Consider the following 26,823-nt stretch of genomic DNA (forward strand, 5'->3'; position numbering starts at 1 on the left):
CAACGGGTGATCAGAAGCTGCCTGTCTCCTGACTGGTTCGGTTCCTGTGCTGGTAACGCATGTCTTGATACATGAAATGCCCGCTTGTGTTTGATTTGATGTACGTAGAATACTTATCTTATTTTACATACGTTTTACACAAATTTATTACACTGAGTGTTGTGCGCTGTTTTTTTTTTTGTCTTTTGTTTCCCGGAGATGATGGGTCTCGCTACGTGTATCTGTACGTGAGCAGCAGATTCCTCTTCAGCCCATAAAGAAATGGCTCTCCTGCTAAGTCTGCCCTGTAGGTAGGGTGCTCCTGTGTAAGAATATATCCCTTCAGGTCACTTCCAGGGAACTCACAGCAGCAAGGTTAATGGGTTTAAATAAACATTGCTTTATTTTCCCCCGCTCTCCTGTTTCAGACAGCTGACCCTGCTTGGTCATTAAGCGTTCAAGCACAAAGCTGTGACTAATTGGTGTTTTCTGCAGACGGAAAGTAGACACCAAGAAGATACCCTTTAGGCAACAGTTCCAACCATAACCATGCACACCAAAATGTTCCAGGCAGTAGGATTTAATAGGCTAATTGGCGCAGACATGGTATACCAGCAGTCCAATGGGGGGGCTGATATGATGTAGGTAATGAAGTATGAAGTGGTAACCACACATTCTATCATTTATGGTGGGTGAAATAGTGACACACACCCTCCCCCGTACAGTGTACAGAAAATACCACGTGTGAGCACATTCACGTGTCACACAGGTCTGCAACCCTGCCCTTCCCCATTATCTCTCCAGTTCTTCTTCTGCAGCTAGGGATTCTGGGTAATGACACTTGTGTCACTTTTTGCTTCTTATTCCTTTTAACATGGACCCCTATAAGCGTATGCCTGCCGCATTACACAGCTTGGCAGCACAGCTTTTGCTAAGTGTAAAAAAGAAGCAAAAAAACCCAACACCTGAATTATCACAGAGAAGCTATCTCCTAGAAAAATTAATTGGATTTTTTTCCCTTGGATAAATCTTGTGCCGTTTTGCAGCCAGGAGACTTAAACCTGACGTCTCGGAGTGAGCAGGTCGAGCAACAGAGAGAGGCGTTGCCCCTGCTGCCGGCCAAAGGCATTCCTGCTTCTAAACAGCATCTCGCAGGAAAGAAACGTTCCCACTTCCCTCCCAGAGGGACCGTCTGAGCCAAACACGGCCCATGTTACGACTTAAGGGACTGTTTTTGGATATTTGTATCAACAACGCCATTCCCTGAACTCTGATCCAAGGAGAACCATGTCTTCTGTACATAATATGCATTTAGTAAAGGCTTTGTCCCGGGGCAACTGTACGACTGAGAAAACTCCACCAGATCGCCATCCAAGAGAAGATCCTCTCGGTTCTAATACCATTTCTTTTCTTGGATACCTCTGAAGCAATGATTGTTCCCCAGAATTGCACCCCGTTTTGCCCTGGTACAGGAACACCCATATGGGGTGGTCCACGTTTGCCCAAATTTTGCAGCCAGGAGTCTTTGGGGGTTATTCACTAAACTGGAAATCTCCCCTGCCTGTAAAACTGCGTCAAAACCAACATTGCACCAGACGTATCCCCGGGAAAACTCAAATTACTTTCAACAGGATTCCTTTTCTTGGATAAATCTGGTGTTGTTTTTTTTGCATTGGTTTTGCCCCAGTTTTTTATTGGGGTGACTTTAGCCAATGTACCCCATACCCGTCAATGTGTCACTTTGGGCACATTAGGTTCAATGTTTTGGGTCTTTACTGAAGTCCCCTGTCCCAAATCTATGACAACAACAGTGCATAAACCACACCAGATTTATCAAAGAAAAGGAATCTCGTTATAACATTTTGAGTTTTGTCTGAGGCCGTTTTTTTCACTGGCTTTGCCCCAATTCTGCATTTGGGTGCCTTAAGTAAATAACTCCAATTGGGTTTTTTCCAGCCCAGGAGATATTTCTACTTATTACAAATAATAAACCCACTTGACAGCGAGAGAAAGAACAAAACCAGAGTAGATGTTCACAAGTTAAGATCATGTATAAAAAAAATAAATCTAAATGACAGTAAAATGAGTAACATGCAGAGTCAGTAAGTGCCGAACCATTTCTCCTGCAGGTAGGTAGCAGGTACAGACGATCGGCTTTGCAAAGAACTAGAAGAAGAGAATTATTTGCAGACATTCGACTTTGTCGCGAGTATGGCGTTTTATTTGCAGCCGGGAATATTCCAACCAACCAATCGGGTAATATCCGTCTGCTTTCTATTCACACGTGGCCCCTCCGTGAAGGGGCGAATAGAATTTGCAATGGGGTAGAATAAAACAAATCGAATATCCGTTTAATCGTTCGCCGATCGAATGTTATGACATTTGAAAAAATAAATGGCGAAGCGAATCCAGTGGCGATTTTAGGTTCGTTTGCCCGTATTTTGCCAATGCCAAATTCGAGGAATCAAATTTTGGCAAAAAGACAGAGGATTCACGGATCGAATGCTGACACTATTGCCCGTCCCTATTTAAGAGGTTAATAATCTTATTTTTCATATAGTGCTTTTCTCCCAACGGGTCTCTTAGTGAGTGACAATTACAGTATAGAGCGGTACACCGCACATAGGATTGTTACAGACGCAGACCCTGCCCACGTGAGCTTACACTCTGTTTTTGGTGCCTGAGAGACCTTGCCCAAGGTCACAAGGAGGTGACACACTATGTCATTGTTATCAGTCAGTGTCCTTACTGACTAAGCCGATCCTTCTCCCTTCTACAATGTTCCCAATCATCACAAGTTGAGGATACAGATGTAGCGGACATTATTACCCCTGTTAAGACAAAATAATGTACGGCACAACATAATGGGGTAAATAACACACGTGTTACCGCCTTAACCATGGTTTTAAAAATCATTACTGCTAAATATCATGCCAGCGTTATAGCAAACATATCAGTTCATGGGTGCAATGATATCTGCTACATCTGTACTGTAATACCACTTGCACGAATGAATCATAACACGGGGACCTTTCTCTGAGATCACTCATAAAATAGCCAAAAACCACAGAGCACACGTACTTATTCCTACAGTGTAGGGGTTGCTACATTTGCCTAACATGCGGAAGGTTCCAAGTTCAAATCTAGGCTGAAACACTTAAGGCCGCCACCAGGCCTAGTTCTTTCAAACTAAAGCTGTCTCACATTGTAATCTGGTCTGTGACTGTTACATACGCATATAACATTTATTATCTCTTACTGTGCATGCAATGTCTTGTATATAATGTATAACCCTGCTCACTTAATGTAACTATGTATTTGTAACCATGTATCCTGTCATCGTAAGCCTTTGCCCAGGACATACTTGAAAACGAGAGGTAACGCTCAATGTATTACTTCCCGGTAACACATTTTATTAATAAATACTAAGAGCTGTAAGGGGCTTTAGGGATTAGTAAATATGGACCTTAGCATGTGGTTCCAATGGTCAGGCAAAGACCTGTTCTGACCTGGGCTATTGGGGGCTTTGAGATGTTTGCACCTTTCAGCATCACTTCTCAATCAGAGCTTCTCAAACTGTCCCTAACCGACCAGTGTCACTTGCAGAAATTAGTGTTTGCCTTCAAAATCCCATGTGGTGTATTTGGGTATTTACATGTGTATGAGAATTGCCGTTTAAATATCCTATAGTATAGCACGGGCTCTTAAAATTCACTTTAGCTGTCCCCAAGTCCATAACTTATCTATTACTGTTACTCAGATCTGTCAGCTGATTTCTAAATCAGTCTCATCGACTTCTCATAGAGGTCAATGGAGTCACGCTGATAGAACCAGATGCTGTCCCATTAAATAAGCATTATTTTCCAAAAAACCCAAATCTAACTGATTTCAGTCCTTGGAGGTTGACATCTCTTGAGTTTGCACCTTTTAATACACTATTCTGTACAAAATATATGTAGGATAGCCATCTTTAACACTCCCAAGCCAGGCCCCATACTGCTCACCTGCCTGCCTTTGTGATGATCATCTCAGTTCCGATGTCATGGAACCTCTTCCAGAGGTCAGCGCACTGCAGCTCCACCTGAATCTCCTCCATGGAAGAGACGGACAGAGGCTGGGGTTCAGGGACCCGCGAGGGAGCAAGGTCCGGACACGTCTCATAGGAGCAGGAGGTCCTCTCAGCCAGAACCTCTGTGTCTGAGCCAGTGCTGTGCTCCGAATCTGCAGAGGGGACACAACAATGGGTCAGGTGAGAAGATACAGAGACAATCACTCTGGCTGTGAAATCAAACACAACAGTTGAAAGACTTGACTTGTCTTCATTGTATATCTTGATCCTTGAGCTTAGTCCCTGATCCTGCATGTGAAGCTGGAAGTGGTTGCAAACAAGACACCGTTTCATGTATTTAGGCTCCTGCAGATAGACTCCTGGCTTCTCTATCTCATCTTTACTGTGCAGGATGGAGGGGTTTTGTCCTATTTTTACCCACCACAACAAAACCATGTAGCAGCTTTAAAATGCTGAGTCAGTGACACTGAGCGATGCTCAACCTGGTGCGGCCAAAAGGAAGAAGCTGCTGTGTGTGAGTGGGCCCACTCGTGCATTACTTCCAGGCTATAAAACCTGGATAGGAAGCTGGACGTGACACACTCCGGCCCAGACCCAAACAGCTTTGTTACCTCAGTGCTAATAACGGGATCTTCTCAAAATCACTAACAGACGTTATTTTCCCTGAGGTTAACGACACTAAATCTATGCAAAAACAATGGCCGTTATATGTCGTTAGCAGAGGTCTAACCAGGGCTGGCCAGGATGTTTGTGAGGCTCGGCGCAGGGACACATGCGGGACCTCGGCTCTTACCTTCTCTGGTGGCATCTCCTCCTCCCGGCATCTCTCCCAGCAAAGTCCAGTCATCATGGCTCCGCGACATCCAATGGCATTGTCACGGCGCCATGAGGCATCACGTTGTCATGGCAACACAGGGCTTTCCATTGTCATAGCAATGTGACGCCGTATGATGTCATGATATCACGTAGTCATGGCAAAGCAACGGCATTGGACATCGCGGAGCCATGGTGACAGGACCATACAGAAGGTGATGCCGGGAGATGGTGCCGGAAAAGGTAAGAGAGATACAGAGGCCCTGCGCTCGGCCCCCTCCGCCGCCCGGCAGTCCGTTTAATTGTCGTAGGGAAGAGTGCGGGGCCTCTGTAATATCAGGGCTCATTGCATTGGTATTGACGGTATCGAATGGCACCACTATCCGCCTGTCCTGGTCTAACCCCATCTTAAGTTAACCCTGCCTCACATTAGCTTGAAATACTTGACTCGTGAGAAGTATCTCTAATTTGGATATGCAAAGTATATTTACGACTTTAATTACCATATATATCAGGTGTGCTCCTTTTTGTGCACAGCTGTTGGGTGGTGTATATACAGTAACTTGGGTCTAACTCCCCCTCCCACCCTCCTTGAGGACATGCAAACACTCATAGGTTCTCTAGCACCTTTTCAGGTGAAGAGAGGACAGAAATCGGGAAGGTCGCACAGCCTGTGGGCAGATCCTACAAATGGTGCTAATGGGAGAGATGCCAGCCACAGCAGCGACCCCAGAAGGAAGGAGCCAGAGGATATTGTGTGTTTCTCACAGCCTGTGGGAAAGGGTGTTCCACAAAGAAAAGATGAACTAAATATAGTAAAAAAAAAAAAAAAAAACTTATAAAGCACCTGGTTACCAGGAAACATTAAAAAATATATTAAAATAATTCTACATATCTGAATTTTAAAGTGCACTTTTACTCTACATTAATCACCAATTAATTAATCGTGTCAGTGTCTTTAATCCACTTTGGTCCATTAAATACAAGAGCATAAATAGTGGATTTTGAAATTAGGGGGTAATATTCTGTGTGTTCTTTCTTAAAAGGATTTTGATATATTTTTTCTATGAGAGCAGTAAGTAGAGACCATGTTAATCCTAATTTAGGACCATATAAAGGCATTATTAATGTATCCCACAGTTTATAACTATTCACTGTAGGTACAGATACTGTATGGGATGAGAATCTGTTTTCTAAAAATTGAGTAAGTTCAACTTGATGGACGTGTCTTTTTTTCAACCTCATCTACTATGTAACTACTATGTAACTATGTAACTACTATGTAACTATGTAATTACTATGTAACTATGTAACATCAGGAATTTCTGATACAGAGATGGGGATGTAGTCCATTTCTTTTCACTTTACCCACAGAGAAAATCTCCAGTATAAAAACAGTGTCAAGCTCTTTTACCAATATTTTATTTTATTTATTTTAATGGCTTTTGTGTATATGCAAAATGTAACCGACCAAAAACAGATATTGCTGGAGGGCGCACAAAACGAAGCACATCAGCATTAAGAACAATTTTTGTTTTGTTTACTGACAGTGACAGGTTTTCCAAAACAACTTCAACCATGAATCATGATAGGACATCATTGCCACGCACTGCCACATGTTAGCCAATCCTTGCCACGTGCCTGACCGTAAACATGACAACTAGTGTAACAATGATTTGAGAATGATCTGGTGACACTGGAACAATCTTAACACAGAGCTGCTGGGAGTACATGGTACAGTATAGGATGATAATACTTCTATATGGTTATGTGTCTGTAGTGCTTACCATGTATACATTGATTAACAGTCTGACATGCCCCCTTATATAATAGAGTAAAGAACAAGATTAGGCATAATTAACGAGGCATTAGCTTCTCTTCTATTGAGTGGAAGTTGATGCCTCGTTATGTGTAGAGTGTCCTGCGTCTCACCATGTTAAGTAGGTGGGATGGTATACGGGGCAGAATTCTGGGAAGCACGATACAGAATAGGGATAAATGTTTCAAATATAGTAGTAAACATCTGGAGGAGGGAAACTTGCAATCTCATTTTTGGGGACAAAATTAACTTGCCTGGGGTCACGAGATGCTGAAGCTGGCTTCCCCAGCTTTAAGGTAACACCGAGCTACTGTAGTCATCAGAAACTACGGCAATCTTATAAAGGTGAACTTACAGACAGGTCTTGGTGGGGAGAGGATGAACTTGGTGGGAAGTGAGTAGAGTGGAGTTCCAGAGATAGTGGGCAGTGAGGAGAAAGGGTAGAAGAGAGAAAAGTAGATACAAGAAGGCAGAAAGGAGACAGCCACAAGTAGAGTGCAAGAGATGAGCAGGGACATGGCAAGAGACCAGAGCAGTGATATAATACAGGGGGGAGTGCTATAGCACAGAGCCTTAAAGTGCTTCATTAGGGATGCTGGAATGGTTTGGGAACTCTTTAATACGTATACCACAGCAAAACTCCTACTTCTATAACCACATGACCAGTCTCTTCATCTGTTTGTTTTGTGTGTGTGTGTGTATATATATATACCTTGGTGTGAAAGTGATATAGAAATAGAATAGAGAAGACTACGGGACATCCACATGTACAGTCTGCGAGACCAGATGGAGTGGGGAAACCCAGAGAGACTTTAATAGTATAAAAGGTACAAGGAAGAAGCATACACCATTACTGCACCCGTTATCTGCTCCCTATAACCTCTCCTAATCACTCATATTGCTCCATACATCCACTCCCTAAACTTCCTACATAACTCCCTATATTGCACAATACACATTCTATAACCCCTCTCTATAAATCCTCCTATCTCTACATATAACCCCTCCATATATGTCCTCCTATTACCCCATGTAACTACTCCCTATAATCCTCCTATTACCCCATATAACCGCTCCCTATAACTCCTCCTATTGCTCCATCTAACCCCTCCCTATAATGCCTTCTATTACCCCATATACCCGCTCCCTATAACTCCTCCTATTGCTCTATATAACCCCTCCATATAATGCCTCATATTACCCCATATAAACCTTCAATATAACTCCTCCTATTGCCCCATATAAATCCTCCCTATAACTTCTCCTATTGCTCCATATAACCTCTCCCTATACTAACTCTTACTATTACCCCATATAACCATTCCCAATAACTATTCCTATTACTCAATATAACCCCACCCTGTAATGCCTCCTATTGCCCCATATACCTGCTCCCTATAACTCTTCCTATTGTCCTATATAACCCCTCCCTATAATGTCACCTATTACCCCACACAAACCCCTCCCTATAATGCCTCATATTACCCCATATAACCCCTCCCTATAATACTTCCTAATACCCCAAATACCTGCTCCATATAACTCTTCCTATTGCCTCATATAACCCCTCCCTATAATGCCTCCTATTGCCTCATATAACCCCTCCCTATAATGCCTCCTATCGCCTCATATAACCCCTCCCTATAATGCCTCCTATCGCCTCATATAACCCCTCTCTATAATGCCTCCTATCGCCCCATATAAGTACTTGCTGACACTAGTTGAGCAAAATCACTAGCGGGTACCTTTAATTCCTGACCAAGAGAAATATTCCAAGTGACTTTCTTAATCATAATCTTTTCCACAACATCCCATTTAATTCTAATTGTGCATGCAGCAATTATCTGCATGTGTATATCTAAAGCTATAAACACGTGTGTTCTTTCTGTAACAATCCTTGTGTGTCTGACATACAAACATCTGGATGCATTTAATGAATTTCTGTCTCGAATGCATCTCCACCAATTCCCTGATTATAAATTGGCTCTTCGCTCGTCTGTTCTGATCCTGATGAGATGCTGCAAACAATTACATTAATGATATCTGATAAATATTCAGGCACCAAAGTTCTCCCTTTGGAGTATTTTATATAACAAACATCTTTCGTGGTTTTTTCACAGCCTTTAGGGTAGTTGCAACAAATTCAGATTGTGTTAGGGGTAGAATCGCATGCCTTTCTATTCTTGACATTGGAGACATATATAATCATGTATTTCTTCTTTTATTTAAATGAAACCGATAGAGTCTCCCAAGCGTGACAGCATCAAAAAAATAAAGTTAAGATTCACTGCGCAAATCATGAACATTTAATTAAAACTTGCCAAAATAGTGTTAACAATTTTAAGTGCACGGGTGCTCAAAACGCGTCAGAGGTTGTTCTCGAGATGCCTGTTAGTCTACATGTTGCTGTTTGCCGAATAAAGTAATTTTACATAGCGATCCAGCATCCGTCAGCTTTTTTCCTTTTGGAAGGCAGTATTTCCTCCGTTTGTTATGCAGTGCACTGCCAATATCCTCCCCTGGGGAGAGCACTTCCAATTATAATCACATAACAAAAAACAAAGAAGCCCAAAGCTACATCCAATATGACTAAAATATACAGTGAAATACCTATATATCTCTTGGAAAAAAGGGTCATTTAGTTAAACCTTTTGGCCAAAGCATTTTAAGCCTGCAAGCTACTTCAAGGCAAGAACAAATATTGCAGGTCCTAACACTTACTGATTAAAAGTCTTATTTACCTCTATAGTTAGAGAAAGAATGATCACATTGGATCTGTCACAACCAGCTGCATGTCAAAGAAAGAACTGCTTACTTGGAAAGTGGGGAGGGGCAAGCTTAAACTCTGGGAGGGAGGAATCACTAACCTCCAAAACAGCTGAGACCAGCTGGACAAAGTTAATAAACACACAGATACCCAGCAAGCTCTAGAATCCCCCCCCAAAAAAATTACCACAATATATATATGTATATAAGTGTTAATTGGAGTGCTACTGAGTGTGGCTAAATGTATATAACAAAAAACAAAGAAGCCCAAAGCTACATCCAATATGACAAGAATATACAGTGAAAAACTATATATCTCTTGAAAAATTGTCCATCTGGTCTCAGCTGTTTAGGAGGTTAGTGGCTCCTACCGCAGCTGGTTGTGACCGATCGAATGCAATCATTCTTCCTCTAACTATAGAGGTAAATAAGTATTGTAATCAGTTAGTGTTAGGACCTGCAATATTTGGTCATGCCTTGAAGTGTTGCAGGCTTACAATGCCTTGGCCAAAGGGTTTAACTAAATTACCCTTTTTTCAAGAGTTATATAAGCTTTGGGCTTCTTTGTTTTTTGTTATATACAATTAGCCACGCCCAGTAGCACTCCAATTGACACATATATATATATATTATGTAGTAATTTTTTTATTATTATTATTATTATTATTTTTAGAGCTTACTGGGTATCTTTGTGTAAATTATAATCACACCCTGAAATTATTTCCAAACAAATCTCAACAAATCTCAACATTTTAGTGGAGTTACAAGAAATGGGGGATTTAGAGCAGCACAAAATACTGTATGAAATCGTATGTTTTTGTTTTTTAAATAAATAAGTTCTGTAGTATCAGATAATACTTACTGCATTTTTTTTTTAATTGACGCTTAATGCAATTTATAATACATTTAAATCATCTTTTGATCTCTATAGCAGGTTTTAGTATTCCTCCCAAGCAGTGCAAGATCTTCGTAACACTTTCCTGTTTGTGATTAGTTGTTGCTTATGATCCCAACAGTTTGAGTTGCAAACTGTAACAATGTAACAAAGTAATAATGTTACTGTAACAGGGACTTATCCCTGGTGAAATAAAGCAGCCTCAGAGCTCTAAGAATCCAGCAGAGGGATAGTTAATTGCAGCCACTCAATTAACTAGTCTCCACCTGGACTAATGAGAGCTCTGTAAAAAGCCTCATGTGAGAAACAAGAGAGAGATTCCTTAGCTCACATTTGGGCTGACAGAAGGAGAGCAGAGAAGCCTGCACACAGACAGTGTTTTGAGCACAAAGGCTGTGCTGAGATCCAGACACCCAGAGACTTGGACACAGAGGACCCAGGAACCTGCCAGAGACTGACATGGAGAGCCACCTGCTTAAGGTTCCTCCTGAGACTTTGGGGTGATAGGCTGGTAATGGGAATATCCCTCCAGTTCTGCAGATAGGGTCTGGGGAAATAAGTTACCCCTACACAGGGATAGGGGTTTGTTACTGTATGTTGTTGTTTGTGTATGTTTTGCCTGGATAAAGGAACAGGCTCAATAAAGCCAAGATATAATTTCACCCAAATCGGTCTCCATTATATGAACCTCTGCACACATCTCTTACAGTTACCTTAGTAATATCAGGATACATTGTAGCTGCTAAGTTACACTGACTGAAGGATTGATTGAAACTGAAAGGCGGCCATTATGTTAGGCACACAAACAGGATTTGGACAGATTTATAACAGGAGCACCAAACAATAGCCAGCTTGGGTAAGAATGTAGAATTATACATTTGTTACATGCTTTACATATACAAATAACCCTGTAACATGTAACATGGCCGTGTCAACCCCGTAACATGTAACATGGCCGTGTCAACCCCGTAACATGTAACATGGCCGTGTCAACCCCGTAACATGTAACATGGCCTGTGTCAACCCCGTAACATGTAACATGGCCGTGTCAACCCCGTAACATGTAACATGGCCGTGTCAACCCCGTAACATGTAACATGGCCGTGTCAACCCCGTAACATGTAACATGGCCTGTGTCAACCCCGTAACATGTAACATGGCCGTGTCAACCCCGTAACATGTAACATGGCCTGTGACAACCCCGTAACATGTAACATGGCCGTGTCAACCCCGTAACATGTAACATGGCCTGTGTCAACCCCGTAACATGTAACATGGCCGTGTCAACCCCGTAACATGTAACATGGCCGTGTCAAACCCGTAACATGTAACATGGCCTGTGACAACTCCGTAACATGTAACATGGCCTGTGTCAACCCCGTAACATGACACATGGCCTGTGTCAACCCCGTAACATGTAACATGGCCGTGTCAACGCCGTAACATGTAACATGGTCGTGTCAACCCCGTAACATGTAACATGGCCGTGTCAACCCCGTAACATGTAACATGGCCGTGTCAACCCCGTAACATGTAACATGGCCTGTGACAACCCCGTAACATGTAACATGGCAGTGTCAACCCCGTAACATGTAACATGGTCGTGTCAACCCCGTAACATGTAACATGGCCGTGTCAACCCCGTAACATGTAACATGGCCGTGTCAACCCCGTAACATGTAACATGGCCGTGTCAACCTCGTAACGTGTAACATGACAGTGACAACCCCGTAACCTGTAACATGGCCGTGTCAACCCCGTAACATGTAACATGACCGTGACAACCCCGTAACATGTAACATGGCCATGTCAACCCCGTAACATGTAACATGGCCGTGTCAACCCCGTAACATGTAACATGGCCGTGTCAACCCCGTAACATGTAACATGGCCGTGTCAACCCCGTAACATGTAACATGGCCTGTGACAACCCCGTAACATGTAACATGGCCTGTGACAACCCCGTAACATGTAACATGGCCTGTGACAACCCCGTAACATGTAACATGGCCTGTGTCAACCCCGTAACATGTAACATGGCCTGTGACAACCCCGTAACATGTAACATGGCCTGTGACAACCCCGTAACATGTAACATGGCCTGTGACAACCCCGTAACATGTAACATGGCATGTGACAACCCCGTAACATGTAACATGGCCTGTGACAACCCCGTAACATGTAACATGGCCTGTGAAAACCCCGTAACATGTAACATGGCCTGTGACAACCCCGTAACATGTAACATGGCCGTGTCAACCCCGCCCGACATCTACGTTTCCCATATAACACTAACTGAACCATCCTCAAAAATACTTCTGGGCGCCTAACTTTTGTAATAAATATTCAATAGGCGCCAATCCCGTGGGTTTAACCCCGTGCCCTGGAACCAGATGTTGATTTATCTTGGTTCTTGGAAGATCGCAACATCAAATGATCCTACATCACTGTTTAACACATGCAGGTCACGTTCAAAGTCTAAACATATAAGGCAGATTTGGCACAAACAAAAAACTGCCATATCCGGAATTAATGTCAGAGGGGATACAATGTTTAGAATAACAAATAAATGCATGTCTTTATATAACCCTTTCATTGCCAGAGTGCTCTGCAATACATTGTCGTACAGCCATTACACTGGAGACAAGGATTATGGGTAATGGCATGTAAATTAGCCCAGAGTGTCACCAAGGAAACGAAAACGTGACACTCTCTGGCCCAGATCCCCCAATCTCCGTGACCTCCGGGCTCATAACATCATGTTATCAGAAACGGTGAATCCACAAAGGTAATGATATGCAAAAACAGCGTCCGTTATCGATCTCATTAACACAGGGGCGACGCCATGTTAAATTAGCGCTACCGGTTACTGGAGGCGTGTGCAGGGGATACCTGGCTAACATGTGCAGCCTATCCCACAGGGGAGATAGGGAGGCCGGTTACTGGAGGCGTGTGCAGGGGATACCTGGCTAACATGTGCAGCCTATCCCACAGGGGAGATTGGGAGGCCGATTACTGGAGGCGTGTGCAGGGGATACCTGGCCCGCACGTGCAGCCTATCCCACAGGGGAGATAGGGAGGCCGGTTACTGGAGGCGTGTGCAGGGGATACCTGGCCCGCACGTGCAGCCTATCCCACAGGGGAAATAGGGAGGCCGGTTACTGGAGGCGTGTGCAGGGGATACCTGGCCCGCATGTGCAGCCTATCCCACAGGGGAGATAGGGAGGCCGGTTACTGGAGGCGTGTGCAGAGGTTACCTGGCTAACATGTGCAGCCTATCCCACAGGGGAGATAGGGAGGCCGGTTACTGGAGGCGTGTGCAGGGGAAACCTGGCCCGCACGTGCAGCCTATCCCACAGGGGAGATAGGGAGGCCGGTTACTGGAGGCGTGTGCAGAGGATACCTGGCCCGCACGTGCAGCCTATCCCACAGGGGAAATAGGGAGGCCGGTTACTGGAGGCGTGTGCAGGGGATACCTGGCCCGCATGTGCAGCCTATCCCACAGGGGAGATAGGGAGGCCGGTTACTGGAGGCGTGTGCAGGGGAAACCTGGCCCGCACGTGCAGCCTATCCCACAGGGGAGATAGAGAGGCCGGTTACTGGAGGCATGTGCAGAGGATACCTGGCTAACATGTGCAGCCTATCCCACAGGGGAGATAGGGAGGCCGGTTACTGGAGGCGTGTGCAGGGGATACCTGGCCCGCACGTGCAGCCTATCCCACAGGCGAGATAGGGAGGCCGGTTACTGGAGGCATGTGCAGAGGATACCTGGCTAACATGTGCAGCCTATCCCACAGGGGAGATAGGGAGGCCGGTTACTGGAGGCGTGTGCAGGGGATACCTGGCCCGCACGTGCAGCCTATCCCACAGGGGAGATAGAGAGGCCGGTTACTGGAGGCGTGTGCAGGGGATACCTGGCTAACATGTGCAGCCTATCCCACAGGGGAGATAGGGAGGCCGGTTACTGGAGGCGTGTGCAGGGGATACCTGGCCCGCACGTGCAGCCTATCCCACAGGGGAGATAGGGAGGCCGGTTACTGGAGGCGTGTGCAGGGGATACCTGGCCCGCACATGCAGCCTATCCCACAGGGGAGATAGGGAGGCCGGTTACTGGAGGCGTGTGCAGGGGATACCTGGCCCGCACATGCAGCCTATCCCACAGGGGAGAAAGGGAGGCCGGTTACTGGAGGCGTGTGCAGGGGATACCTGGCCTGCACGTGCAGCCTATCCCACAGGGGAGATAGGGAGGCCGGTTACTGAAGGCGTGTGCAGGGGATACCTGGCCCGCACGTGCAGCCTATCCCACAGGGGAGATAGGGAGGCCGGTTACTGGAGGCGTGTGCAGGGGATACCTGGCCCGCACATGCAGCCTATCCCACAGGAGAGATAGGGAGGCCGGTTACTGGAGGCGTGTGCAGGGGATACCTGGCCCGCACGTGCAGCCTATCCCACAGGGGAGATAGGGAGGCCGGTTACTGAAGGCGTGTGCAGGGGATACCTGGTCCGCACGTGCAGCCTATCCCACAGGGGAGATAGGGAGGCCGGTTACTGGAGGCGTGTGCAGGGGATACCTGGCCCGCACGTGCAGCCTATCCCACATTGCTGGGGGGTGGGCTAAAGCCTGACATAGAAATCAAAGGATCGGCAGTATATTAAATGGCATTAACAATGGAATTTTTAAAAAAAAGTCACTTTATCTAATACAGATCTGATTTATTAAAAAACATAAGGTTACACGTGTTGCTGCTTTAATGTTAAATGTGTCCTATGTACTGTACACGTGTGTGCTCTTTTACAGTTTGCATTTGACTGGAACATTTTATGGAACATATTCTCTCTCTTCCAAAGGTTTTTGGGGATTTCTTTAGCGTGATTAATAGATCCCTGTGCTAATGAGGTAATTTCCATGAGTAGGAAGTACCCGCGTGCTTTTCAGTGAACTTTGAAGAATTCCTATGGAAATGTCACAGACGGCAGGCAGACAATATATTTGGCAATCATTGGGATATCACAATGGCTGACATATATACCCAGCATAGGACAGCCTAATTAGATTGTAAACTCTTCCGGGCAGGGACTCTTTTTCCCGAATGTTACTTTTATGTCTGAAGCTTTTCTTCCCATTGTGTGTTAGTTGTATCTTGTGTTATTTTTATGATTGCCCTGCTGTGAAGCGCTATGAACATTAATGGCGCTATATAAATACAGACGTACATACATACATATCGAACAATAATTATTATTATAATATTAATCAGGGACACAGCGCATGTGTAGGGAAAAAAATCTCAATAATTTCTAACAGTACAGTATAAAGCAATATATAGACATGTGTGGGTCTTTGTATATCTGTGTGTGTGTGCCAGTGTGTGCCAGTGTGTGCACATGCAAATCTGGGAATATTACTGTATGTATAACAACGGGGGGATTTATCTATCTGTGTATGTGTGCCAGTGTGTGCCAGTGTGTGCCAGTGTGTGCACATGCAAATATGGGAATATTACTGTATGTATAACAACGGGGGGATTTATCTATCTGTGTATGTGTGCCAGTGTGTGCCAGTGTGTGCCAGTGTGTGCACATGCAAATATGGGAATATTACTGTATGTATAACAACGGGGGGATTTATCTATCTGTGTATGTGTGCCAGTGTGTGCCAGTGTGTGCCAGTGTGTGCCAGTGTGTGCCAGTGTGTGCCAGTGTGTGCCAGTGTGTGCCAGTGTGTGGACATGCAAATCTGTGAATATTACTGTATGTATAACAATGGGGGGATTTATCTATCTGTGTATGTGTGCCAGTGTGTGCCAGTGTGTGCCAGTGTGTGCCAGTGTGTGCCAGTGTGTGCACATGCAAATCTGTGAATATTACTGTATGTATAACAATGGGGGGATTTATCAAAGTCTAACCGCTGCAAACCTGCGGCAAAAAAACGGCACCAGATGTACTGGTGAGAAACATTTCCAGTGAAACCAATGCCATTGCCGGTACTGGTAAAGCTGCGGCAGTGTGTGCGTCCGTTCTGCGCCTTGTTCTGCAGCTGGGAAACTGTTATACATGGTCGCCCGTGTGTTTAGCCCAGGAGAGCTCAACTGCAGTCCTCAGGGGCCAGCAACGGGTCAGGTTTTAAGGATATCCCTGCTCCGGCACAGGTGGCTCAACCAGTCCCAGCTTCAGCACAGGTGGCTCATGGAGACACCTGTGCTGAAGCAGGGATATCCTGGTAACCTGACCTGGTGGTGGCCCTGGAAGGCTGGAGTTGGCCAAGCCTGGTGTAGAAGACTATGGACAATACAGAGGTGCTAACCGTGGGGGCAGTGTGAGCCTTAACCCTTACATGGCCGCGCGTTACTCTGTTACCTGATATAAGCGGTGCGCGTGGATGTCAGTGTAATCACACCTTTATTTGTTTGCACAGAAGTAGTGCGAGCGCAAACACACTGAGCACGTGGGCGGGTAGTGAATCTGGGGTGTAGAGAGAGAGATATACTGTATATAAAGTTACAAAATCAAAATGATTATGTTAATTCACAAGAAAAAATACAAAGATCTATGTGTGTGTGTGTCTGTCTGTGTGTGTGTCTGTGTGTGTGTCTGTGTGTGTGTCTGTGTGTGTGTCTGTGTGTGTGTCTGTGTCTGTGTCTGTGTGTCTGTGTGTCTGTGTGTCTGTGTGTCTGTGTGTCTGTGTGTCTGTGTGTCTGTGTGTCTGTGTGTCTGTGTGTCTGTGTGTCTGTGTGTCTGTGTGTCTGTGTGTGTCTGTGTGTGTCTGTGTGTGTCTGTGTGTGTCTGTGTGTGTCTGTGTGTGTCTGTGTCTATGTGTCTGTGTGTCTGTGTCTATGTGTCTGTGTCTGTGTGTCTGTGTGTCTGTGTGTCTGTGTGTCTGTGTGTCTGTGTGTCTGTGTGTCTGTGTGTGTCTGTGTGTGTCTGTGTGTGTCTGTGTCTGTGTCTGTGTCTGTGTCTGTGTCTGTGTCTGTGTGTGTGTGGCCAACTCATCCTTTTGTGTAGTTATAGTAAAGTAACCCTTTAATCACCCACACGGGAGATAGGGAGGCCGGTTACTGGAGGCGTGTGCAGAGGTTACCTGGCTAACATGTGCAGCCTATCCCACAGGGGAGATAGGGAGGCCGGTTACTGGAGGCGTGTGCAGAGGTTACCTGGCTAACATGTGCAGCCTATCCCACAGGGGAGATAGGGAGGCCAGTTACTGGAGGCGTGTGCAGAGGTTACCTGGCTAACATGTGCAGCCTATCCCACAGGGGAGATAGGGAGGCCGGTTACTGGAGGCGTGTGCAGAGGATACCTGGCCCGCACATGCAGCCTATCCCACAGGGGAGATAGGGAGGCAGGTTACTGGAGGCGTGTGCAGAGGATACCTGGCCCGCACGTGCAGCCTATCCCACAGGGGAGATAGGGAGGACAGTTACTGGAGGCGTGTGCAGAGGATACCTGGCCCGCACGTGCAGCCTATCCCACAGGGGAGATAGAGAGGCCGGTTACTGGAGGCGTGTGCAGAGGATACCTGGCTAACATGTGCAGCCTATCCCACAGGGGAGATAGGGAGGCCGGTTACTGGAGGCGTGTGCAGAGGTTACCTGGCTAACATGTGCAGCCTATCCCACAGGGGAGATAGGGAGGCCGGTTACTGGAGGCGTGTGCAGAGGTTACCTGGCTAACATGTGCAGCATACCCCACAGGGGAGATAGGGAGGCCGGTTACTGGAGGCGTGTGCAGAGGTTACCTGGCTAACATGTGCAGCATACCCCATAGGGGAGATAGGGAGGCCGGTTACTGGAGGCGTGTGCAGAGATTACCTGGCTAACATGTGCAGCCTATCCCACAGGGGAGATAGGGAGGCCGGTTACTGGAGGCGTGTGCAGAGGATACCTGGCCCGCACGTGCAGCCTATCCCACAGGGGAGATAGAGAGGCCGGTTACTGGAGGCGTGTGCAGAGGATACCTGGCCCGCACGTGCAGCCTATCCCACAGGGGAGATAGGGAGGCCGGTTACTGGAGGCGTGTGCAGAGGATACCTGACCCGCATGTGCAGCCTATCCCACAGGGGAGATAGGGAGGCCGGTTACTGGAGGCGTGTGCAGGGGATACCTGGCCCGCACGTGCAGCCTATCCCACAGGGGAGATAGGGAGGCCGGTTACTGGAGGCGTGTGCAGAGGATACCTGGCCCACACGTGCAGCCTATCCCACAGGGGAGATAGAGAGGCCGGTTACTGGAGGCGTGTGCAGGGGATACCTGGCCCGCACGTGCTGTCTATCCCACAGGGGAGATAGGGAGGCCGGTTACTGGAGGCGTGTGCAGAGGATACCTGGCCCGCACGTGCAGCCTATCCCACAGGGGAGATAGAGAGGCCGGTTACTGGAGGCGTGTGCAGGGGATACCTGGCCCGCACGTGCAGCCTATCCCACAGGGGAGATAGGGAGGCCGGTTACTGGAGGCGTGTGCAGAGGTTACCTGGCTAACATGTGCAGCCTATCCCACATGGGAGATAGGGAGGCCGGTTACTGGAGGCGTGTGCAGAGGTTACCTGGCTAACATGTGCAGCATACCCCACAGGGGAGATAGGGAGGCCGGTTACTGGAGGCGTGTGCAGAGGTTACCTGGCTAACATGTGCAGCCTATCCCACATGGGAGATAGGGAGGCCGGTTACTGGAGGCGTGTGCAGAGGTTACCTGGCTAACATGTGCAGCATACCCCACAGGGGAGATAGGGAGGCTGGTTACTGGAGGCGTGTGCAGAGGTTACCTGGCTAACATGTGCAGCCTATCCCACATGGGAGATAGGGAGGCCGGTTACTGGAGGCGTGTGCAGAGGTTACCTGGCTAACAAAGCTTAAAGAAGACAAAGCAGCGACTTGTGATTGGGAGGAAGCAAACCATCGCCCTCAAACAAGACGATGGATCAACTATAAAAGACTTATCAATAAATTATCATCATCACATGTCATAAAGAGAGTTGGGGATTTCTTCGTGAAATTGTACGAGGTCACAGATAACACCGGGCATAATCCAGCATAAGAAACCATGCGTCCTTCCAGAAGAAGTGTGAAAAGTAATAAAATCCACGAAGAACGGGAAGGCTCCCGAGGAAGATGGAATTACAACTGAAACCTTGGAAGAAGCCGGGTAGATTACATGAAAATATAAGCAAGAAAAGGATTAGCGAGGAAGTGCACAGGGAGACACCGTGTCACCAGGATCAGTAAGGGAGTGCAGCAGGGAGACACCGTGTCACCAGGATCAATAAGGGAGTGCAGCAGGGAGACACCGTGTCACCAGGATCAGTAAGGGAGTGCGGCAGGGAGACACCGTGTCACCAGGATCAGTGAGGGAGTGTGGCAGGGAGACACCATGTCACCAGGATCAGTAAAGGAGTGAGGCAGGGAGACATCGTGTCACCAGGATCAATAAGGGAGTGCGGCAGGGAGACACCGTGTCACCAGGATCAGTAAGGGAGTGCGGCAGGGAGACACCGTGTCACCAGGATCAGTAAGGAAGTGAGGCAGGGAGACACTGTGTCACCAGGATCAGTGAGGGAGTGTGGCAGGGAGACACCATGTCACCAGGATCAGTAAAGGAGTGAGGCAGGGAGACATCGTGTCACCAGGATCAGCGAGGGAGTGCGGCAAGGGGACACTGTCACCAGGATCAGTAAGGGAGAGCGGCAGGGAGACACCGTGTCACCAAAGCTTTTCACAACAACACAACGAATTGTTCAAAACATTGAATTGGGAACAGAAAGGAATCAAAATCAAACAGTGATTATTTGAGTCACCTACGACTTGCAGATGACATTGTTATTTTTGCCACAATCCAGAAACCTCCAGCAACAAATCAGAGAACTCGCTTCAGATGGCCGTCACAAATCTTAGCAAAATGAAGTTATGTACAACAAACGTTTTAACGCTACAAAAATTAAAGTAAAATGTAAAAAATGGAATAGAATTAGGAATCAAAGAGACATAACAGACATCTATTTATATCTGTACAGGGAAGATTGGACTCGCCTCCCCCCCCCCCAGAATAATGACATTACAGAACAATATCTAAGAATACAAATCTGGAGAGATTGGATCTGTGTGTGAATCCCGAGTTATACTTCTTATCATGGATATAAATAAAAAATGGAAAAAAAATCCTCTTCCAAATTAAAACAATAGCATCGTTAAAATGTCCCCACATACAGATCCCATCCCATTCTTAAAGAATTGTAACTCATTCATTGTATGTCTCATATAAGATGGTCATTGGAGGACCACTAGTTTTACGAAATAATCAAAGTACTGTATACACAGACAATTCTTCAAATCTGGAACCCGTGCGTGTGACGATGGGCTTACAAGCAGGACATTGCTGATTTATCTGCACCTCTGGTACGATATATAATATGTTGGCTTAATAGAACAACTAACATGAAATCAAATTCTGGTTTCCACACGATAGCAGGTTTCCAACCTGTGTCAAAGGTGTTTATTTTTTTTAACGGTATCTTATAATCAACTGTGGGATCACCACATCAGTTCATATAAACTTCGTTATCATTTAGTTTGGCATCTGATTGTTGTAAATAGAATTTCTTATAATTGCCTCCCTTCTGGGGTGGTTTAATCCGCACATTTTTTATCATTACTCCGATTTTCTTTTCCCCTTTTAGATACGTTGTTCCTGCCTTTAATACCACTCACATGTAAATCATACACATCCCGTAATCCTGCTTCATGAAAGGCATTGGATGTGTTTCTCAAAGCAGTAAATGGCATAAATTCAGACTTGGATTTCAAATTGGGACGTGTAATACTTTAGTCATCAACATTTTTATACGAGGGATTCTAAAACCGCCACATCGTCCGTGCAAATATCGGAGGGTGATCCCGAACCCCTCCCTTCTTACATATTTACAGGTAACAAGGAAGCAGCGTCAGAAGTTGATACCTCATCTCTCGATTGTGTTATCAAAATATTTCCTTAAAGTAAATTTTCCAACAAATGAAAATCCATCAATTATTTCAAAATAACTACTTGGACTACTGTAGTTGGTGCAAAGGAAACTCCACAAGATAGGACTCTTATTTCTTCTTCTTCCATGATGGGACGTTGTGACAAATTGATTACGAGTCGTCCTCAAAGATGGTCTCACCGGAGACTCTACGTCTTTTCCTCCCTCCTCTTCTTGTCGGTCTTGTGCCCTGGGTTGCTATTTACCTTCCTCCTTTCTTTGATAACTCTGGAATCTTTCTCGGAGATAGAGACTGTATACAACATTTGCAGAGCCACTAGAGTCTCATCCACTGGGGCAGGGCTAGAATCACTGCCGTTCTTTTTAAGAATAGATTGCTTCAAGGTTGGAGAATATCTTTTTTCTATCAAAGTTCATTCTTTTCCGATGATAAACTATTCCGCCTTCTTTACACATGAAAACAGAGTTTTAAACAACGAATGTGTGAGCACATCCATCCAGCAGATAAAGATAATCTATGATTCTACGTTATGTTCCAGCTGCTCATGCTATGGAAAAACATAAAGGTGACAACATATATCTTGTGTTTATGGGAATTAAATTGGTTGAAATTCTAGACACATTAGAAGCGAGAGGTTTGAATAAGGAAGTTATCGTCCATGTTTTTCTTTTGAATTTATGATTATTAGAGCATGGTTCATGTTTGTGTTTTTGGCATACTTGGGATTGATTACGTATACTTATGTATTATTGACATAATATGGGATTATGGATCATGATTGCATGGCGGTTATCATGTGAGGCCTATTCATAGGTAGTTAGGGAAGTAAAGGGGAATGTGATATTTGAACAACCCTTGAAAAGTTCCTGGGGGAGAAACGCGTCGGGCTCGTATATTTGTCTATTTTTTACCTCCCAGTACTCATTTTCTATGTGCTGATGTTCTATTGAATATATAGACTTTCATTGTCTAAATAAAAAAAATATTTATATCTATCAATCTATATGTACGATTTGGTGCAGAGTAATGTAGTAAGACTTACTGTCTTTGTTTTTCGCACATGGCTTCTACATTTTGGCTTTATTTTTGTTAAATAAATCATGACACGGTGTAATATGTCATGTGTTGTTGTTCATCTGAGGTTGTATTTACCTGATTTTTAGACCTGCTAAGGAACAGATGATTGTTATTATGTCCTGATACGTAAAACCATGGACTTCAAATTCAGGTTTGTCCTTTGCGCTGGTTCGGCCCAGTTGCCTAGCCGGGACGTGACCCCTCTCTTTGGTATATAACTCAGATCGGGGATTGTGTGTCATCATAACCCGGATCCACAACAGCGCCGGTAAACATCGTTAAGTGCTGACGGGTATCTCCAAAGCTCAGTAACGCAGGGTTAAGTGCTAACGGGTATCTCCAAAGCCCAGTAACGCAGGGTTAAGTGCTAATGGGTATCTCCAAAGCTCAGTAACGCAGGGTTAAGTGCTAATGGGTATCTCCAAAGCTCAGTAACCGCAGGGTTAAATGCTAACGGGTATCTCCAAAGCCCAGTAACGTAGGGTTAAGTGCTAACGGGTATCTCCAAAGCCCAGTAACGTAGGGTTAAGTGCTAACGGGTATCTCCCAAGCCCAGTAACGCAGGGTTAAGTGCTAACGGGGATCCTCCAAAGCTCAGTAACGCAGGGTTAAGTGCTAACGGGGATCTCCAAAGCTCAGTAACGCAGGGTTAAGTGCTAACGGTATCTCCAAAGCTCAGTAACGCAGGGTTAAGTGCTAACGGGGATCTCCCAAGCCCAGTAACGCAGGGTTAAGTGCTAACGGGTATCTCCAAAGCTCAGTAACGCAGGGTTAAGTGCTAACGGGGATCTCCAAAGCTCAGTAACGCAGGGTAAAGTGCTAACGGGGATCTCCAAAGCTCAGTAACGCAGGGTTAAGGGCTAATGGGGATCTCCCAAGCCCAGTAACGCAGGGTTAAGTGCTAACGGGGATCTCCAAAGCTCAGTAACGCAGGGTAAAGTGCTAACGGGGATCTCCCAAGCTCAGTAACGCAGGGTTAAGTGCTAACGGGGATCTCCCAAGCCCAGTAACGCAGGGTTAAGTGCTAACGGGGATCTCCAAAGCTCAGTAACGCAGGGTAAAGTGCTAACGGGGATCTCCCAAGCTCAGTAACGCAGGGTTAAGTGCTAACGGGGATCTCCCAAGCTCAGTAACGCAGGGTTAAGTGCTAACTGGGATCTCCCAAGCTCAGTAACGCAGGGTTAAGTGCTAACGGGGATCTCCCAAGCTCAGTAACGAGGGTTAAGTGCTAACGGGGATCCTCCAAGCCCAGTAACGCAGGGTTAAGTGCTAACGGGGATCTCCCAAGCTCAGTAACGCAGGGTTAAGTGCTAACGGGGATCTCCCAAGCCCAGTAACGCAGGGTTAAGTGCTAACGGGGATCTCCAAAGCTCAGTAACTCAGGGTTAAGTGCTAACGGTATCTTCCAAGCACAGTAACGCAGGGTTAAGTGCTAACGGAATCATCCAAGCTCAGTAACGCAGGGTTAAGTGCTAACGGTATCTTCCAAGCTCAGTAACGCAGGGTTAAGTGCTAACGGGATCCTCCAAGCTCAGTAACGCAGGGTTAAGTGCTAACGGTATCTTCCAAGCTCAGTAACGCAGGGTTAAGTGCTAACGGGGATCTCCAAAGCTCAGTAACGCAGGGTTAAGTGCTAACGGGTATCTCCAAAGCTCAGTAACGCAGGGTAAAGTGCTAACAGGGATCTCCGAAGCCCAGTAACGCAGGGTTAAGTGCAGTATTCCTAGATTTTGCAAAGGCTTTTGACACAGTTGATCATGTTATCTTGCTCAACAAACTCCAGAGCTCTGGAATAGGGAAGCATGCTTTAAACTGGTTTCAGTCCTACCTATCAGGAAGATCCCAACATGTGTCCATCTCTGGCTCTAACTCCAACCCCCTGGATATCACCTGTGGCGTCCCGCAAGGCTCTGTTCTGGGGCCCCTACTCTTCTCAGTGTTCATTAATGATCTTCCCACAGCTTGTAAGGAAGCCTCAATACACATGTATGCAGATGACACAATCCTATATGCACACAGCCATAGCCTCTCTGACCTTCAACACATACGTCAGTCTGACTTTTTCAGACTCGAAAACTGGATTTCCCAAAACAAACTGTTTTTAAACACTGACAAGACTGTAACAATGGTGTTTGGGACCAAGACTAAATTTTTAAAGCTTCCAGCGACTGAGCTCCAGATTACAACCAACACTAAACCACCCTAACCCCTGTCACTAGTTTTAAATACCTGGGCATATGGTTTGACTCCCACTTAACATTCGGGATGCACATTGATACCCTGACAACCAAGACCTAAGCCAAACTAGGGGTACTTTACAGGAACAAATCCTCCCTAAGGGGCCTATGCAGTAAGTGGCGAGAAGGCTGGATTAGCCATTTTTTTGCGAGATTGCCATATGGTGTGCAGTTGATGGCGGAATGTGTGCGAGATTACTGAAACACGGCATATGCTATTGATGCCGGAAATAAAGCGCCGTGCGGGTGGCGAGAATGGCTATTTCGCCATATTAAGCACTACTCTGAATGCAGTAGATGCCGAGTAAGATCTCGGCGGTGCGCGGCAGAAACTCTTAGCGAGAAAAGCGCCAAAAAGCTGCGCCAATCCAAGAAGGCACCAACAACCAGCCGAGAGCCGAACATTTCTGCTGCTAGTGAAATTGCTGTGTTATTCTACTGCTGCCAGCGCAGCTTGACTTTTATAGCATGTCCCACTTGCTGCATGCACGCATTACAGTACGCACAGCTACTCACAGAACTGTAAGCTTTGCAACAGCGTCCAACAGACAGACACAAATGTACATGACATGTCACAAGTCACATGCACACATGTATCACCTCTGAACGTGTCAAAGAACAGGAGACACACGTGTGGTAAAGCACCAGGCATGTTTCTAAAATGATTTAATGAGGGACAGCGCAGTAAAAACTTTGATAATGCCAGTAGCAGCAAGAAACTCACTGCCGTGAGTAACAGAATGCTTTAAGCAAGAAATAGTTTTTTTTTTAATTATGTGCCGAGGTAGACGCCACATTCACCTGGAATATCGATACATGCCGTGATCCGCCACTTGCTGCATGAACGCGAAGCGCTGCATGTGGAACTCACCATTTCACTCACAATCGCCATTTACAGCATTTAGCGGCAAATACCCGGCAAAAAAAGGAGATCTAATTGCGCTGGCGACAGGCACATCTCGCAACTTACTGCACAGGCCCCTATGTCTCCTGGTCAGAAAACGTATCGCACAGCAGATGCTAATGCCAATTATTGACTATGGAGGCACGGCACCTCAAACTCACCTTAGCAAACTTAACACCCTCTACAACTCAATTTATCGTTTTGTTCTCCAATGCAACTATAACACACATCACTGTGATATGCTCAAAGAACTAGATTGGTCAACACTCGAGTCTAGGCGCAAAGTTCACCTTTCCTGTCTTGCCTTCAAATTCTTTATGGGCAAGCTACCCAGCTACCTGAACAAGCTCCTCACCCCTACCACCTGCAGCACTTATCACCTGAGATCTGACTCCAAAAGACTGTTCATGGTCCCAAGGCTCAACAAAGTATCCGGCCGTTCCTCCTTCTCTTACCGTGCACCCCAAAACTGGAACAACCTACCGGAGACTCTTACATCCACCACCAGTCTAAGTTCTTTCAAATCTAAGACTGTCACACATTTTAATGTGGTCTGTAACTGTTTCATACGCCCAGAATACAAATTATCTTTAACTGTGCATGCAATGTCTTGTATATAATGTATACCCTGCTCATTATGTAACTGTATTTGTAAACATGTATTATTTGTCTTAACTCTGTGCCCAGGACATACTTGAAAACGAGAGGTAACTCTCAATGTACTCCTTCCTGGTAAAATATTTTATAAATAAATAAATAACGGGTATCTCCCAAGCCCAGTAATGCAGGGTTAAGTGCTAACGGTATCTCCCAAGTCCAGTAACGCAGGGTTAAGTGCTAACGGTATCTTCCAAGCTCAGTAACACAGGGTTAAGTGATAACGGTATCTCCCAAGCCCAGTAACACAGGGTTAAGTGCCAACGGTATTTCCCAAGCCCAGTAACGCAGGGTTAAGTGCTAACGGGGATCTCCCAAGCCCAGTAACGCAGGGTTAAGTGCCAACGGTATTTCCCAATCCCAGTAACGCAGGGTTAAGTGCTAACGGGGATCTCCCAAGCCCAGTAACGCAGGGTTAAGTGCTAACGGGGATCTCCAAGCTCAGTAACGCAGGGTTAAGTGCTAACGGGGATCCTCCAAGCTCAGTAACGCAGGGTTAAGTGCTAACGGGGATCTCCAAGCTCAGTAACGCAGGGTTAAGTGCTAACGGGGATCCTCCAAGCTCAGTAACGCAGAGTTAAGGGCTAATGGGGATCTCCCAAGCCCAGTAATGCACTGTTAAGTGCTGTTTTCAACCA

The 26,823-nt window shown here is 45.9% G+C and overlaps 1 protein-coding gene across 1 annotated transcript in view; it reads right to left on the reverse strand.

Annotated features, from left to right (window-relative positions):
• TBX15 (T-box transcription factor 15) overlaps window positions 1-26,823 on the reverse strand; it is a 127,990-nt gene that overhangs the window by 27,667 nt on the left and 73,500 nt on the right. Inside the window, exon 2 of the mRNA XM_075592927.1 lies at window positions 3,984-4,200. Coding sequence (XP_075449042.1) covers window positions 3,984-4,200 — 217 coding nt within the window. The remainder of the gene's footprint in view (window positions 1-3,983; window positions 4,201-26,823) is intronic.

The sequence above is a fragment of the Ascaphus truei genome, chromosome 3 (assembly GCF_040206685.1).
Source record: "Ascaphus truei isolate aAscTru1 chromosome 3, aAscTru1.hap1, whole genome shotgun sequence".
Lineage (NCBI taxonomy): Eukaryota > Metazoa > Chordata > Amphibia > Anura > Ascaphidae > Ascaphus > Ascaphus truei.